The sequence below is a fragment of the Eublepharis macularius genome, chromosome 6 (assembly GCF_028583425.1).
Source record: "Eublepharis macularius isolate TG4126 chromosome 6, MPM_Emac_v1.0, whole genome shotgun sequence".
Taxonomy (NCBI): Eukaryota; Metazoa; Chordata; class Lepidosauria; order Squamata; family Eublepharidae; genus Eublepharis; species Eublepharis macularius.
The window spans coordinates 48,996,946-49,013,364 of record NC_072795.1 but is presented as its reverse complement, the minus strand read 5'-3'; the positions used below and the strand labels follow the sequence as shown (position 1 = coordinate 49,013,364).

The window sequence follows — 16,419 nt, the reverse complement described above, 5'->3', positions numbered from 1 at the left end:
TAACTGAATTATAAGCCAATACAGACCTTGCACGTAGAAATATTAATAGCTTATTTTAGTGCATTCAATAAGAGACTTAGGAAGCAATTATAAAAATGACAAGGTTAGCATTTTTCCCACAAGCTAGGTTAATGTTCCTCTACATTAGATGCAAGGCTATGCAGCCAGCACTATGAATCAGTATTTTATTCGCATAAAGTTAAAACTTTAAAAATGATGTCTACAGAAATTCTAGAATGCATCAAAGCTACGCTAGTTAGAGAAAAAAAATAGCTACCTTCAAAGCCAATCTGCCTTGGGCACGCATTTTTCAGCAGCCATTTGGTTTAGGCGCATAACTGCAAAGCTGAACATTAATGCTCATCAGCACAGCATGAGCCCTTCAGCAGGATAATTTTTAAGTAGTGAGAACAAAGTCACAGAAGTACAAAAGAAGCCCATACCCAATTTTAAAAAGGTATCAAAATATGTGTCTCAAAGAGATAACGTTTTTGCTTTACTAGGGCCAAATGGTGAAAGTGATTACAAAATGTAAGCTCTTCGATATATAACGTTTAAATTTGTCACCATTGCAGGCATAACTGCTGGACCAGCAACTGACTCTCCAAGTAGATATGAAGCTTGCCAGCAACCCAGTAAATTCACATCTCCGGGAGCTTTGGCAAAGATGTACATCCACAGATAGCCTGATAGAAAGCAACAGACTTTTACACTAACTTGGAACAACCATTTTTTGTAAAACGTGTTGTGTAAGAAAGACATAGAAAGAAATCTTCTGTTTTAAAAAAAGAGATTACAATTCCATTTTCATGTCTTCAGCTCTTTGTCAAGAGAAATACTATTTCTTTAAAATTCTCTGAGGAAAAAAAAACACAGGTAATAGAATAGCCTTTTATATAAAACAAAGTATCCGAAGCAGTTAATTGACTGAGAAACAATATTAAATGATTTCCCACCAACACGAATCCTTCCCTCCCTTCACTGTGAATTCCTTCAACGGGGTATAAAAAGCCACCTGAACACTTAACCCAGTTCTTCCACACCTGATGAACAGTTCTAGCCACAACAGTCAATTATTGCTTCAAGACACAGTTTCCTCTATTCTTATTCATTAGATCTAGCACTTTCAATAAGAAGCTGTGACAGTACACCTAGGTCACACACTGCCTTCCTGGAAGAGGCAGGCTGTACGACTTGCATGCTCATTTTAGCATTCTTTTGTCAGACTGATTTGATAGTCCTTAGGTTAAGACTAAATGCTGTATAGACAAGATTCCTAAATGAAAAATATAGTAGGGAGCATCAGAATATCAACACCCGTCTGTCTCTGCTCGGGTCTTTCCCCTTTGATGATCAGTGGACCAATACAAAAAGCTACACTTCAGGAGGGATCCCAAGCAGAAGCAACTCCCGTTTTCTTCCATGGGGCTCACTCCTAAAAAAGTGTTCTTCGGATTGCAGCCTTAAGGTACCCGCTGGATTACTTATTCTGAAAATATTTAAGACTGCAATCCTCTGCAGAATTACTTGGAAGTAAACCACATTGAACTTAACGGGACTTACTTCTGAGTAAATGTCAGAGAATCAAGCTATAAATAATAACATTCTTATTCTTTATTACAATGTTATCTCATCCAATGAACTTGTTCTCCAGAAAGGAAAGGTACATTTATCTGCTTTTTACTCCTTATCCAAAGCAAACAAGTCTAGATTACCTAATACTATAACCACCTTTAAAATTTCAGCATGGAATATGGACAATATTACTAAATTTGATGGCATATCTCAGAAAATCCAAACAGAAGGCACAACAAAGTAAAAAGTTCTTTTAAATAAAGGAGTGGGAAAAATTAATCTGAACTTCATTTCATGGGTTCATTTTTTGCAAGCAAACTGGACACTGCCTACTCTAACTGCTCATGCAGATTTAGGAGGAAAAGGGATAAAGGAGGAGTGCTGGTATACTTTGCTCTCATGCATTCATTCACAAGCGGACTTGCATACACAGAAAACCTTCCTGCCTTATTCTGAATCAATTGTTTTCTTTATTTCTTCTACTCACCATCAGCACTCAATCATTAAGAGGCTTTTCAGATAATAAAAGCAGAAAGTTACAGATCCTTACCTGCCGCTCCTGCTGAGGTCATGTGTACTTTGGTAGAGTCTGGCTCAAAAATATTATTCAGTACTTCCTTGCAATTGGAGTAGGCGGCAAAATATATTGCTCTAAAAATCAAGAATGGGATCCAAGTTGAATTTTTGTTTAAAAGTTTAAGACCACCACACTACAGCATAAGTTGTAGAATGAGGCAACAGTAACAGCAGGGATTTCAGTATTAAGTAGAGACTGATCAGACAAGAAGATCAACTCTGCTGGCATATATACAGAGCTTTTCCTCTCCCTGGTAGCCTCTATCTGGTATAACTACTTCCCAGCTGCATGATTTTGACAGCTGCATCCAGCTGTGCAATAGGGAACCTATAAGGACCTGCAGAGGGCATCTCACCTTCCCATGTAGCCCCTTCCTCACACTATTTTTTCCCTCCTCCCAGCAGCTATTCTCAACTCTGCTTTTCTCAACTCTATCCTGCTTTTCTCCACAACAGGAACCCAAAACAGGTTTAATCATTATCACCTCCATTTTTATCGTCTCAGAAACTTGCGAGGTATGGTAGGCTGAGAATGTGTGACTGGTCCCAAATGATCACCCAGCAAGCTTCCTAGTCGAGAGCTCTAACCACTACACCATACTGGCTTTTGTGGGGTGACTGCTGTTGAACAAGTAGCAAGCAGCCAGTCCTGGGTCAATCATTCAAGTCATGTCCTGGCAGGTCTGGCCCCCATGAGTCTTCCCCCAAAGGCCAAAACCACACTGGAAAGGGTGCTGACCCTCCCCCTGCCCTTTGGGACTAGAAACAAGGGTCTGGAGGCTAACAGTATTGTTGTGGTGTCTCACAGTGGCCACTGAGGACATTTCTTAAAGCAAAAGCCATTGCTTCTGTTAGTAGGGTGGGTGGGTTAACCAGACAATGTATCCTCAGATTTGTCCATGCTGAGAATCAGATATATTTATATAGCAGTTCAGTGGTTCAAATACCTTATCGACCTTCTTTACTATCCAGACACTCTCTTCCCTTGTGGTTGGCAGGGAAGGATGAAGTGAACCTGGGACATAGTGTAGAGTTTGTTTTTATGCTGTTAAATCTGGCTTTTATCATTATTTAATGTGCCATTTTATCAATGTGTTTTTATCTGTAGGTTGTAATCCGCCCTGAACCCATCCATGGGGACTATAAATTTAATGAATAATAATAATAAGAGGAACCACTAAGTGAACCATCTCATTGTACTGATACTGGAGGTAACTATGCTGTGCTTTGTTGTTGGGAGGCCAGGATTCAGCAATTAATTCCAAGTGCCCCAGAGACTCTGGCATGTTTCTAAAACAGCAGCTCCCAGTACTGCAAGTCCAAAACCCTTTGAAATTGAAAAACTGCAAATGTGGCCTGTGATGTGGCATGGAGGTTCAACTCTTCAAAGAAAATAAGTCATAACTGCTATTGGCCATAACTCACCCTTTCAGACACACTTAACTGAGATCTCTGGATCCTAGCCTAATATATAGCACTGCTTTATTTCACTTCTGATCTTAGATACTATGAACCAAATTACTTAAATGGTTAAGACAGCAGGATGCTTTAATCACAAATGTGTAGCAACAGTATTAGGTAACTATTAAAATAACCATGGAACAGTTACTAACCAAACTTGCCACAAGGGGGCAGCGGTGAATGTTTCCTAGTGATTTTATTTTATTTAACAGATGTATTACAGTGCTCTGAAAAACTCTGCGCTATTCTATTTAAAATAAACTTAAAGCATATAATTATTAAAAACAAATCAAAAGGGTATTTTTGAAATGCTGCAAGATTACAGATTAAAATTTTTTTAAATGTTGATCGTTCTAAGTACAACGAAGACATTATGTACAGTAGAGGTTACTGAAGCCTTCATGAAACCTTAAGTTAATATCATTAACTCTACAAACATGTGGCCTATCACAAGGAAGTGATAAAGTGGTTGTTTCATGTGGTATAATTAGCAAAATGGGTTCTAAAACCAATAATGTATGTGATACACGTTACGAAACTGTCTTCTCTTAAGCTTATTCAAACAGAGAGATGCTGTTAAAGCTACTTAGCAAATGTTCAAATGAAACACCAACATATTTGTCCAGAGTTGATGACTGGAAAAAGTGTGTTCATTCACAAGACTGAAAACATTACCAAATTGATAAATCTAGCATGAAAATTGGAAGAAGATATACCAAATCACACCAAATCACAGATATACAAATCACACTTTATGGACAGAAGGGGAAAAGGGGGGTAGAGACAAGATATTTCTTTCAAGGTAACTCATGAGAATGATTTTAGAAGGATGTCATGAATAATTCTCACCTTTCTCTGTGTACTGATATACCTGTCTTGTTTAAACATCCAGGGTTTTTTTTTAAATTTATTTCTTCCAATACCACATCTTGCTTTTAACTACTCTGTTTAAATGCAGTAGAAGACAAATTCTAGAGACTAATTTGAAAAATTTAATGTGGAAGAATTATCCTTAGCCTGGGTCTAGAGGCACGGGGGAGAGGGAAAGAAGCCATTGAGCGCCTTCCAGTTCTAAATCTGCTACTGTTCAATTCCATTTTAAACTGCAAAAAAAATTAATTATGTTACATTTAATATTTAAAAGATTCTTTACACAATAACCCAAGTATTTCTGAATTCAAAAAACGGGTCAAAAGAAAAACTCAGTTATAACAGAAACTTCTCCCTAAATCCATTATTATCCAATGGCATACTTTAGTTTGCAATTTAGAAAACTAAGGCTGGACATGGCAGTCCATGGACAGAAAGACCGGAGATCTTTCCCTCCTTCCCCTGAGCCCAGCAGTCTTTTCTGGCTCTGAGGTTGTAAGACCTGTGCGGACTAACCACCACTCAGCGCCAGGGGCTACACTGAGGAGGAAATGTCCTCTCTTCCTCCTCTGATCACTGTAGCTCCACTGAGGGAAGAGGAAGGAAGATCCACTCCATGATTCGAATTCTCTCTCTCCACCTTGACTTGAGTGGCTATTAATCCACAACAGCCCTCAAATCCACAGGAGTGACTTTTACAGAGGGAGGCATAGTTCCGTACTAGAAACACCAATTGACTTACTGACTTCATTTATAGTCTGCCCGGCTTGCTAAGACTTTATTTTATTTATTTTTATTTTATTTGTTTATTGTACACCTTTCTCACTGAGATCCAAGGTGGATTACATAGTGCAAGTGAAATACAATACTATCAACAGGAAGGACATTCACGAAGTAAGTACAATAATGAGCAACAGTTAGGACATTTAGTGAAACATACAATAGAATACAGAAGCAGAGAATGTGAAGCATACATTCAAGCACAGAGATGAAACCTTTCTGAAATAATTCGTAACTAATTTACATGACATGTTAGGCAACATGGAAACTCCCCAATGGCACATATCTGCATCAGCATACAGTATCCAATAGCATAGCATACAGTCCTGTCCTTACCAAAAAATTCCTAGAACTATTTCTTATGACACAGTCCTATGAACTGGGTACTCCAGATCCTTGCCAATCTAGTTACTAAAATCTTGTAAAGACCACATAAAGGAGCCCTTGATGTCTATCATAAATCACGCACAACTCAAAGCATCTTTCCTCAGCCCCTCAAGGAGGTGGTCTTAAAAAATCATCCTTAGACAAAAATGATGTAGCCACTAATTGCGCAGTCTCAAGTCTGCCCTTTCTGGGCAAACTGGTTGAAAGAAGAGAAGCTGACCAACTCCAGGCCTTGGACCATTTCAATCGGGTTTTAGGCTAGGTTATGGGATGGAGATGGCTCCGGAGACTCTAGTTGATGACCTGCACCTGAATGTGGACAGAGGCCATGCTTCACTGTTGCTCCTCTTGGATCTATCTGTAGCCTTCGACACAGTAGATAATGCCATCCTGCTAAGGTGTTTAGGTGAGGATGAATGAGTAATATACAAAAGATACCACCTGCATTTGGACAGATGCGTGTCACTTATTTCTAAATAGTTCCAACTCAAGAGCTGGAAAAGACTCCAGGACTATTGCATCTGTCATGCCACTGATAAATATGCTATTGTCCATAATCTACTAGTTATAATGAATACTGACCTTCCAATATGGCCAAGAGCACTTACAAGATGAAGTCTAATCAGCCACTTCAAACATCACAAATTAATAAATCTTTAAACAATAGTCTCTCTCAATAGGACTGTGCATTCATTTTTGTAGTGAATGTTGTGTGTACAAGTTTACACCAACCTTGGGAAGTGTCACCAGCACTCCATTCACATTAGCAACTACATTCAACTGTTGAAAAGTAACAATTTCAATTGTTTACCTGGATGGAGCCACGCCTACCAAATTAGGGCCTAATCCTCGAAACAGTGAGCGAGGACCCTCCTTTTGTAAGATCATCCTGCAAAACAAACACATATAATACACTTACATAAGATATGGATGTTAGAACTGAAGCTTTGTTTCAAAATCAAAGTCACCCGAAGTTACCCATTACTTGCTGTCCTTCACCAGAATACTCACTATGTAAAAGTTGAGTCAAAGGTTTTAGTTCTCATATCAGAGTAGTTAAATTTCACTGCAGAATGGCTACACTAACGGTATATAATATCTGTGAGCAATGTATAGTCTAGCCAGAGCTAATTTCAGGAGCTGCTTACATGGGATTCCCAGTATTGGTGGGGAAACCAAACTGCCACTCTTACTCTTCTCTCATGGTCCACTGCTCGTTTCAAACAATAGCTGAAATGTTACCATGTATGGAAGGGTGCAATAAGTAATAATCAGTCTATTAATCCAGTCAGGAGAAAACAGAAAGGGTACATTGGTTGAGAAAAATGAAGACTCAAGATCTGAACTATTAAACAAAACAGCCCCATACAGAGAACTATATGGCCAGCTGTAAAGGAGAAATAAAATACAAAGAGACCCAAGGAACTGCTAAGCCCCAAGATAGATTGAAATTTCACTGTTTGAATTCTAGTATGACAGTATGTTGAGGCTTGATCAGAAAGGATAATCAAAGACTCGTTGAGATATGTTTTTCATACAGGCAGAAGGGAAGGAAAGATTCAGGAAAGGCCTGCAATTTCCACATGAAAGTACTTTTAGACAAGTAATAGACCCCACTTAATGAGTTCTGTGAGGTTCTCTCAACATAAGTTGTCATTTACACTTTGTTCAACTGTTCAGAAGGTTTGGCTATACAGTTGTCACAAGATGGCATTATACTGGTTTTCCCAACCCCATTTGGTTGTAAGGTGGCTTACTTTAAAGCATCTCAACAAAGTTGGCACAGTCCGGTGAGAGAAATGTACTACCTCAGCCTCTGAAACAGCCAAACTGACACTAACAGTCTGTAATGTGGCTGAGGGAACACAGAACAACTCATTCTTATATTGACATCAAGGAAAATAGAGACTGTTTTTCAAAATCTACCCAAAGAAAAGAAAAGAAAAGAAAAGAAAAGAAAAGAAAAGAAAAGAAAAGAAAAGAAAAGAAAAGAAAAGAAAAAAGAAAAAACTTAATTGCTTCCTGCTCTTGAAGTTAACATCAAGTTATGTCGTACTCTTTGGATTGCATAGTGTTTTTGTATGGCAAGGTTTTCCTTACAGAATACTAAGAAAAATTAGATGTCAACTGGAGGAATGGGGAATGGTACCACTAAGGGCAAGTGCAACAATTCACCCTTTCCTCCAACAGGAGACTGTCCTCTGACATATCGGGTTTTTACTTTGCGTTACCTCTATATCCGTTATCAATGACTGAATCAGTTGGACATGTGCTGTCATATTGCTCCTTCTATAATAATTCTAGATATATATTTATCATGTCTGTTTATCATGCCCCACTTCTTTTCAACCTAAAGCTAAATGAGCTGATGTTGCACCTTTCATCTCCAGTGTTTTCTGCCCCCAAAATGGCATCAAAGGAATTACAAACTGAATATTCCCAGGTCCCTCAGTCGTTCCTCGTAGGGCTTGGTCTCAAGGCCCCTGATCATCCTGGTTGCTCTTCTCTGTACCTTTTCTAATTTGTCCACATCCTTTGTGAAGTGAGGCCTCCAGAACTGCACACAATATTCCTGCACGGGACTCACCAACACGGTATATAGTGGGGAAAATGACATCCTGTGATTTGGAAGTTATGCGTTGTTGATACACCCCAAGATTGTGTTCGCCTTTTTTGCTGCTGCATCATATTTAGCTGCTACCGAGTGCTCATATTTAGCTTCCTATGCACCCATATCCCAATACCTTGCTCACACACACTGCTACCCAGAAGTGTATCCCTCATCCAGTATGCATGCTTTGCATTTTTGTTACCCAGGTGTACACAGCCCTTATTCATGTTAAATCACATCTTGTTCAAATCTGCCCACTTTCCAGTGTAATCAGATCTCACTGAATCCTATCCTTTCACACCCTCATCCAGCTCATTTATAGCAATGCTGAAAAGCACTGGGCCCAGGCAGTCCACTGAACACATGCCTCTATTCAGATGTGATGCCACTGACAAATACTCTTTGGGTGCCAGATCCCTATCCATCTAACCATCCTAGAGTCCAGACCACAGTCCACCAGTTTACCCATCAGAACTTCATGATGATCCTTGTCAAAGGTTTTACTGAAATCCAGATAAACTACATCAACAGCATTCCTGTGATCCAGTAAGCCTGTCACACATCCAATGCAGCAAGATGGAGATGTGCAAATAGAATAAATCTAAAATTTTGGTTTTCTCCAAAAATAGCAACTTAGGTCTCTCCAAATGGACTGTAGCAGATTCTGATATTGAGCAAGTTAAGAGGTTCTGTTATCTTGGAACTGTTTTCTCCTCAAATTCATCTTGGCTCCCCCAGAGTAAGTTTGTACTGAATAAGATTAAGCCTGAGGTTGGAATGATATCTGCTTCTGGTTGTTGTGGGTTTTCCGGGCTGTATAGCCGTGGTCTTGGCATTGTAGGTCCTGATGTTTCACCAGCAGCTGTGGCTGGCATCTTCAGAGGTGTAGCACCAAAAGACAGAGATCTATCAGTGTCAGATATCTGCTTCTTTTTTACAAAGAGGATATATTCCAAGTGCAATTCAGGTGTTTAATTAAAAAATAACCCCACTCTACGGCATTGCTATTTGGATCTCGGAGATTACAGAACCTTTTGATCATCCCCTTTGCCAATTTACATGTAGGATAAGCATTCCCCAATGTATCTACCTCTCAGGGCTGAATTAGGCCAAAAGTCACCGGAAGCTAGTCCATGACTCAGTGCTTTTAAGGTAGGTATAAAGACCATCTTCTCCACAGAAATGGAAGACTTGCTGTTTTTTCTTAAGAAATATGTTTACTATTCTGCTTGGATTAAGATTGTTGATGTCAGCTGGGGCTCACAACTGAAGACATTCTTGTGCTGGGTATATACTTCTAAGCTTTGACTTATCAACCTTGATTACACTAGTACAGTGATATGGTCCATAGAGTTTCCTCAGCCCAGGATCTTGGTATCTTAGCTCCACTATCTTTACCTTCTAACATGAGAAATTTAACAGCTTTTCATTATGTTTGGGCATTTGCCCTAGCTCAATTGAATACTAACCTCTCGAAAGTATTGAATGGCAGATTTTATCGCATTCCATACTCAGATTGCCTTTATCTTTACAGTCAGGGTAAAACTGACACCTTGTCTCATAAAATACTAGAATGTCCTCTTTTTACTGTTTTAGGAATTGTTGGATTTTACTTCAACGTGCTCCAGTTAATAATTTTCAGGGAGAGATTCTTCCCTATCTGATGCTGGATAGTGATCAAAATATAACCTTGTTGGTTGCTAATTTGTCTAGCATATTTTCCTTTAGAAATTATTATATTAGTCATTGTTCAAGATCATTTGATCATAGGAAAAGAAAAGGATCTCGTCTGATCTCAGAAGCTAAGTAGGGTTGGCCCTGCTTAGTACTTGGATGGGAGACCACCAAGGAAGTCCAGGGTTGTTACACAGAGGCAAGTAATGGCAAACCATCTCTGAACATGTCTTGCCTTGAAAACCCTATGGGGTTGCCAAAATTTGACCATGACTTGACAGAGAAAAGAGAAAGACTGGCCATGTTAGAAAGTATTATTAATGGTACACCCTATTACACAGAAGAAGGTCAGCACAGAATATGTTTAAAGGCAGATTAGCAGAGTAAGGCAATACTGATAGTGATCATCCAGCAAGTGGGAAGTAATGCAAGACAGCTTACTGAGTCATAGACTTTAAACTGCACAATCCTCATCAATTACATCTTCAGAGCTAGTTCAAATGCCTTTAGATTCCAAGACAAACTTACAATCTAATCAATTTGGTGTACACACAGCATTGCTTATCAATTCAGATAACGAGCCCAATAAGTTAAATTTTTTAAAAGAGTATTTCTTGTTCAAACAGAAACACAGGTTAATGACACAAAGATGGAGCAATCAGCAAACAACAATGATATAAAAAACTCTCACTTGGAAAAGTTGGAACTGCTCACTCTAAGCATATATATTTAGTACAGGGCTTAAAAGATTCATTCTGGCCAGCAACACAGGAATAAAAGACTTGTTCTACAACATTCTTTTATCACAGTAGAAGCACAAAATTCAGGTTTGAAGTGTGCCTTGATAAAAACAAAAGGGTTGCTAGTAAACAAATTGTTCCATGATTCTAGCCATGTATAATCAAAGCTCTTAAAATACGTTGTAGAGTGGCATTCCTGAATGACAATGAATCTTAAGCTAATTTTTAAGGAGTCTGCCATGACTTCACAGTCTTAGCTGTAGAATATGGCATTTCACAAGAAGGGAAGAGGAAATTAAGTTATGATCAAAAGATTTTCAGTTAATTTAATCTGCTGGGTTCAAAATTATAACCATGCAAGAAAGACTCCTTCATTTAGCATACAAACTGAGAAATACAGGATGCATCACAGACTCCTAGTGGATTGTAAAACAGGATTCTACAATCAGAAATACCAATATCTACTCAGTGGAATTGCAAGGTACTTAAATTTCCTCTCCTGTCCCATTGACAAAGGCTCTATTCAGATGTAATGAGTGACCCAGAGTTTATGTCTGATGGACACAAATCTGGGCTATTGTTGAGTTTGTACAACTTGTTCTTTCTTCAATGTCAGCACACTGAATGAAGGAGGGACGGGGAAGGAAGGAATATTCTAGCCACACTCTCAACCCCAAATCCAGAGATATGTGCATCACAGACAAAAGCTGTTTTAGTTTGTGTTATCTGAACATAATCAAAGAATTATGTAAATGAGAACAATCCAAAAGGTTCAGGATCAAGTTAATGCACACTAAGATATCAAGGATAACTTCAGACAGCCATAAATGCAATTACAATTACAGGAATATACAAATCCAGACAGATGAATTTCCAAATATGTGGTAAGAATTTATCACATAGTACCAATACTTTTTATACCAGAACAAGTGAAGTATGCTAGGCAAGAGACTGAGACATGGATCCACCAAAGGGTATTTTTTTAGAGGGGTGCATTTTAGACTGCAATGAGGAGTAGGTGAGAAAGTAAAACATTGGGGAAAGAAAACCTTCCAGAAAGGCTTCAATCCACCAGAGTTTGAGACTATAATCCCATGCACATTTTCTTGGAAGTAACCCCTGTTCAATACAGTGGCAATTACTTTTAAATAAATCACAGCCTAACCTGTGAATGTTTGTCAATCAGGTAGTCCTTGATTAGCTTTAGCCTCTACCGTGAACTCATTAGGTGGCCTTAGGTATATCTCTACTATCTGCCTTAGTGCTCCACTCAATATATAATGTGGCAATTCTACCAGGGCTGCTGTAAGTATACCAAGATACTGTATATGAAGTGCTACAAATATTCAAATGTGTTACATCATCATCATCATCATTATTATTCCAGGACACAGTTCTTCTAAGAATGTAACCTTAGATTTTTAGAAAGCAATTAATTTCATTAGTTGGATTAGTACAATTTCATTGTAGGATTGTAAAGACATTTTTGTTCTGAAGACCTTGCTGGTGCTAATCACTGCTACTATCAAGTTTGTACTATTCTTGCAGTTTGTTAAGATTAACAGTTTTGGCAATTAATATAATCATAATAAGTTAATATCTTAACACGTTAAAATCCTATCAGCTATCATATTCCAATGATTACCACCACTAATACATAACATGTACCTGAAAAGAAAATTCCTACACAAAAGAAAATCAGCTTGCCTAAAGCTATCTAGGGAGTTCCTAGTTTAACCAATATACTCCCAGCTCATAGTTCGCTTAGACATTGTACCTGAAAATGTAATTTAGAGGGACTTTAGGTGGAACAATGACTAAGAAGTGTTGTGAACCAGGCACTTGTTCATAAAATTAGTCCGTAAAAGTGACTTATTTTTTCTGTTGCAGTTGCTCCTCATAGTGTAGCTATAAATCAGTTCTAAGACACTGCAATAAAATGCTAGTGACTAAACAGATGCACATTTTTACTTCTTTTCCACATCTCATTTCAACTGTACTAGAAACCCTAGATCTCAGATCTAAAGTTGTAATTAGGGCTGTGCACAGATGGCTATATTCGGTATTCCCGCTTCGAGATACCCCCAAATCCGAAGCAGAAACTCCCCACCACCACCCACCACCCTCCCTCGGGCAACCCCTCTACCCCCACCCCCCCTGGGGAGACCCCTCCACCCCCCCACCCAACCCTGGGGAGACCCCTCCAACCCCCACCCACTTACCTAGCGGCGGGAGGGTTATCAGCTGGGTGGCGGGCTGCTGGTGGTGGTGGTAGCGGCAGCGCGGCTTGGAGCCAGCCGGCTCCTCTGCCACTGCACTGCCGCCCAAGCCTGCGGGGTAGTAGGGAAGGCCAGAGCCGCCGCCTCCGGCCCTTCCTGCCCTTCAAATGGCAGTGGTGCGCCAGCACCACAGTGGCCATTTGAGGGGCAGGAAGGGCCGGAGGCAGCGGCTCCAGCCTTCCCCACCACCCCGCAGGCTCGGGCAGTGGAGCGGTAGTGGCAGAGGAGCCAGCCCAGAGCCACCGCAAGGTAGGTGGGGGGGAGGTGGGGGGTTGATGTTTAAAGGGCCCCGCCGCTGCTTGCAAGCAGAGGCGGTGCCCTTTAAGCAAGCCCCGAAGCTTACTGAAGTGACCCGAATTGCTTTGGTAAGCTTAGCTTCGGCATTCCCGAAGCGGGGCCAGCACGCTGGCCCCACTTCGGGAATGCCGAGGCTTGCCAAATTGGGTCCACTTTAGGTAACTTTACCTGAAGTGAAACCCAAATAGCACAGCCCTAGTTGCAATCCTACCTGAATTAGAAGCAAAACTATGCCGTTCAAACTAGAACAGGAAAAATATTTGGATTTTTAAAAAATCCCACCACTGAGCACTGACAGCTTCCTTCAACTCTAGAACAATATTAGCAATATTTCTGTTGCAATTAAGGCATCAATTGCTAATTGGCGGGGGGGAGACTTTCAACGCAAATCTTCCCTCTTATCTAGCAATTACAGACCATACTAGATCGCTTGAAAAATTGGGGTAGGCTGAGCCACTCATTGAAGCCTATACAATCTGTCTTGTTCTGCCAAGGAAGAAGGTGGCAAGCATTAGATTCACCAAAGAGATGGATCCATGCACCCTTAAGATCAGCCCGATAACTTCATGATATTTTTTCTTCTCAGGCAGCAGATCTGGCTTCTATTAGAGCACGATGTTTCTGTGGCAGCTCTTCACAATGGAACAGCCTCCTGAAGCAATGCATCAAGTCCCTACTCATCCTACCCCTGCTGCCTTTCAGAGTGGCAGAATCTAAATATTGCTGAAGTTTGTGTGGGGCTGAGAATACATTTTTTATTTAAATATTTAAGTGTAATTATTGTTCTTTAATTCATGTTGGTAACCATTCAGAGTTCTCTTTGGAGGTGCAGGTTATAAATGCCATCAGTGAATAAATTCTGATCACCCAGGATCATGTTATTATCCTAAATAAATCTACAAGAACTGTACTGATAGGCGAAGGGGGAAGGGGAAGCATGTACAAGAAAGGCAACTACCACCAATTCAACTGAAAAGTCTCTCTAGCACTACATAGCTATGATTTATTCAGAAAATTGAAATACATTAATGAAGAGGCTTTTTTATCAGCTCAGTTTCAAGTATTTCACAAACAGAAGAGAGGAAAGAATGTGGAGCTGACCAGGTATGTCATTTGTTTTCATCTGAGGAGGCTGTTTGGGACTTAAATTATCTTCAAACCAACAGGGGTTATTAGTCAGATCTAAAAAAATAACTACTACGTTTTAGATCAAGATGGATAGCCATGTTAGCCTGTCTGTAGCAGTAGAAAAGAGCAAGAGTCCAGTAGGACCTATAAGACTAACAAAATTTGTGGTAGGGTGTGAGCTTTCGTGAGTTATTGCTCATTTCTTCAGATATACCAAGGGTGCACTGTTAATCTTTGGTATCTGAAGAAGTGAGCTGTGACTCACAAAAGCTCATACCCTACCACAAATTTTGTTAGTCTTATAGGCCCTACTGGACTCTTGCTCTTTTCTACTACTAAGTTTTAGAAATACTGAACAAGTCCCTTAGTAATAGGGAATGACAGTAGGTTTGGAGAAAGAGACAAAGATTAACCTAGTTTCAGGAAGGTCGCTGTGGTGATCTGAAGAAGAGCAAGATTCAAATCCAGTAACAACTCAGGGTATAACTATTTGAGAATCAAAGGCACTCAATTGAAGGGAGCGTTTACTCTCAAAAGCTTATACCCCGGAAAAAAAAGATAAATCTAAGGCAGTGATACTCGATGGCTTAGGAGCAACAAATGGCTCTTTGATATGCCACTCATGGCTCTCTGGAGCACCGTTCCCCAATGCAGCATCATGTTCCAGGAAAAAGAACACGACCACTGCCTAGGAGGCTCCTTGAAACACCACAGGGGCCCGAGAATGAGTAAGCTCCAAGTCTCTCTGAGCTGTGGGCTAGGGATGGAGGTAAGGGATCCATCAAAAACACCCCCACCCTTCTCTACACTCTCATCCCAGCACCCAGGCAGCGATTGGGTAAAAAGAAAACTGGTTACAGAGAAGAGAGATTAAAACCACCGCCACAGCAGACACCCAGCAAAAAAGCAAGCTGGCCACAGAGGGACAGTGACAGCCAGCTTGCTCTTCAGTTGCCTTGGTAATCTTACTCTCTCATCTGAGCTGCTGTGCCTCATGCTGAAGAGTGAGTGAGAAGGCAGAGGGTGAAGCCCTTCCTCTCACTGCAGATACACAAGCATTGGCTAAAGTTCACCTGTGAGAGAGAAGAGAACCCTGCGTTTTCATTCCCAATACCTTTAACTTAAGCACAGCAAAATCTAATTTAGAAAAAAATGGGTTGGAACCAGACTAGGTTTTCCATTAACAGAAGGCACTTCTGTTAATGGGGCATATATTTTCACAGCTTTTCCCCATTCCACCAATCTCTCTAAAATACTTCTCCTGGGGAATCAGAGACCATTTCCAGGAACTCAATGGGCCACAGTGGGAGGCAAACAAGCTCTATTTCATTAATAGAAGCACCTTCCATTAACAGAAATAGAACTCTGGATCCAACCCAGTGTGTACAAATACAAAGAAGTAATTTATAGTTAGGGCATGCTGCGCTTTCAAGCACTGATTCAACAGAAGACTCGAAGCAAAACCAAAATTGCACTGACCATCTTATTTTGCAGATCAAAAGAATAAAGGTAAAAGACAAAAAGTACTATTAAAAACAGCTGAATCACATCCCAAGTATGTCTGGATCCCATTTCTATATTTTCTTTTTAAAAAGGATACTATCTGTTGCCATAGTAGACGTAAAAGAAAAGACTGCTTTTCAGGTACCTCAGACAAGAACTGTATGTGTGTGCTACTCACTTTAAACAATGGAGAGGCCCTGGAGAAACTCTAGTTACACGGTTAACACTGGCACCATTCAAAGTATTCAGATGAACTGCAGAGATATACAGGGTAACAGAGGAAGACTGCAATCGCGTTTTCACAACTTCTAGGGGACATGTCAGAATAGCACCTACAGTGCCCCCACATCTGCAAAGAAGAAAACAAGGTTTGTAAATAATTTTAAAGTCAATCAAGTCTGCATTCAGCTAATCATATAATATGTGGCATAAAAGATTAATTTTATCATATTTGCCTAGAACTTGAGATGTTAGTTTAATTAAACTTAAATATCTTTTTACTACAGTCATTTAAATATAAGTACCACAACAGATGTGA

The 16,419-nt window shown here is 40.0% G+C and overlaps 1 protein-coding gene across 2 annotated transcripts in view; it reads right to left on the bottom strand.

Annotated features, from left to right (window-relative positions):
• The window catches only part of SLC25A36 (solute carrier family 25 member 36), a 58,622-nt gene that overhangs the window by 26,814 nt on the left and 15,389 nt on the right, over positions 1-16,419 (bottom strand). For both annotated transcript variants that reach the window (XM_054982219.1, XM_054982220.1), the window contains exons 2-4: positions 16,060-16,230; positions 6,461-6,538; positions 2,126-2,226 (exon numbers count right to left, since the gene is read on the bottom strand). In XM_054982219.1, coding sequence (XP_054838194.1) covers positions 2,126-2,226; positions 6,461-6,538; positions 16,060-16,230 — 350 coding nt within the window. The remainder of the gene's footprint in view (positions 1-2,125; positions 2,227-6,460; positions 6,539-16,059; positions 16,231-16,419) is intronic.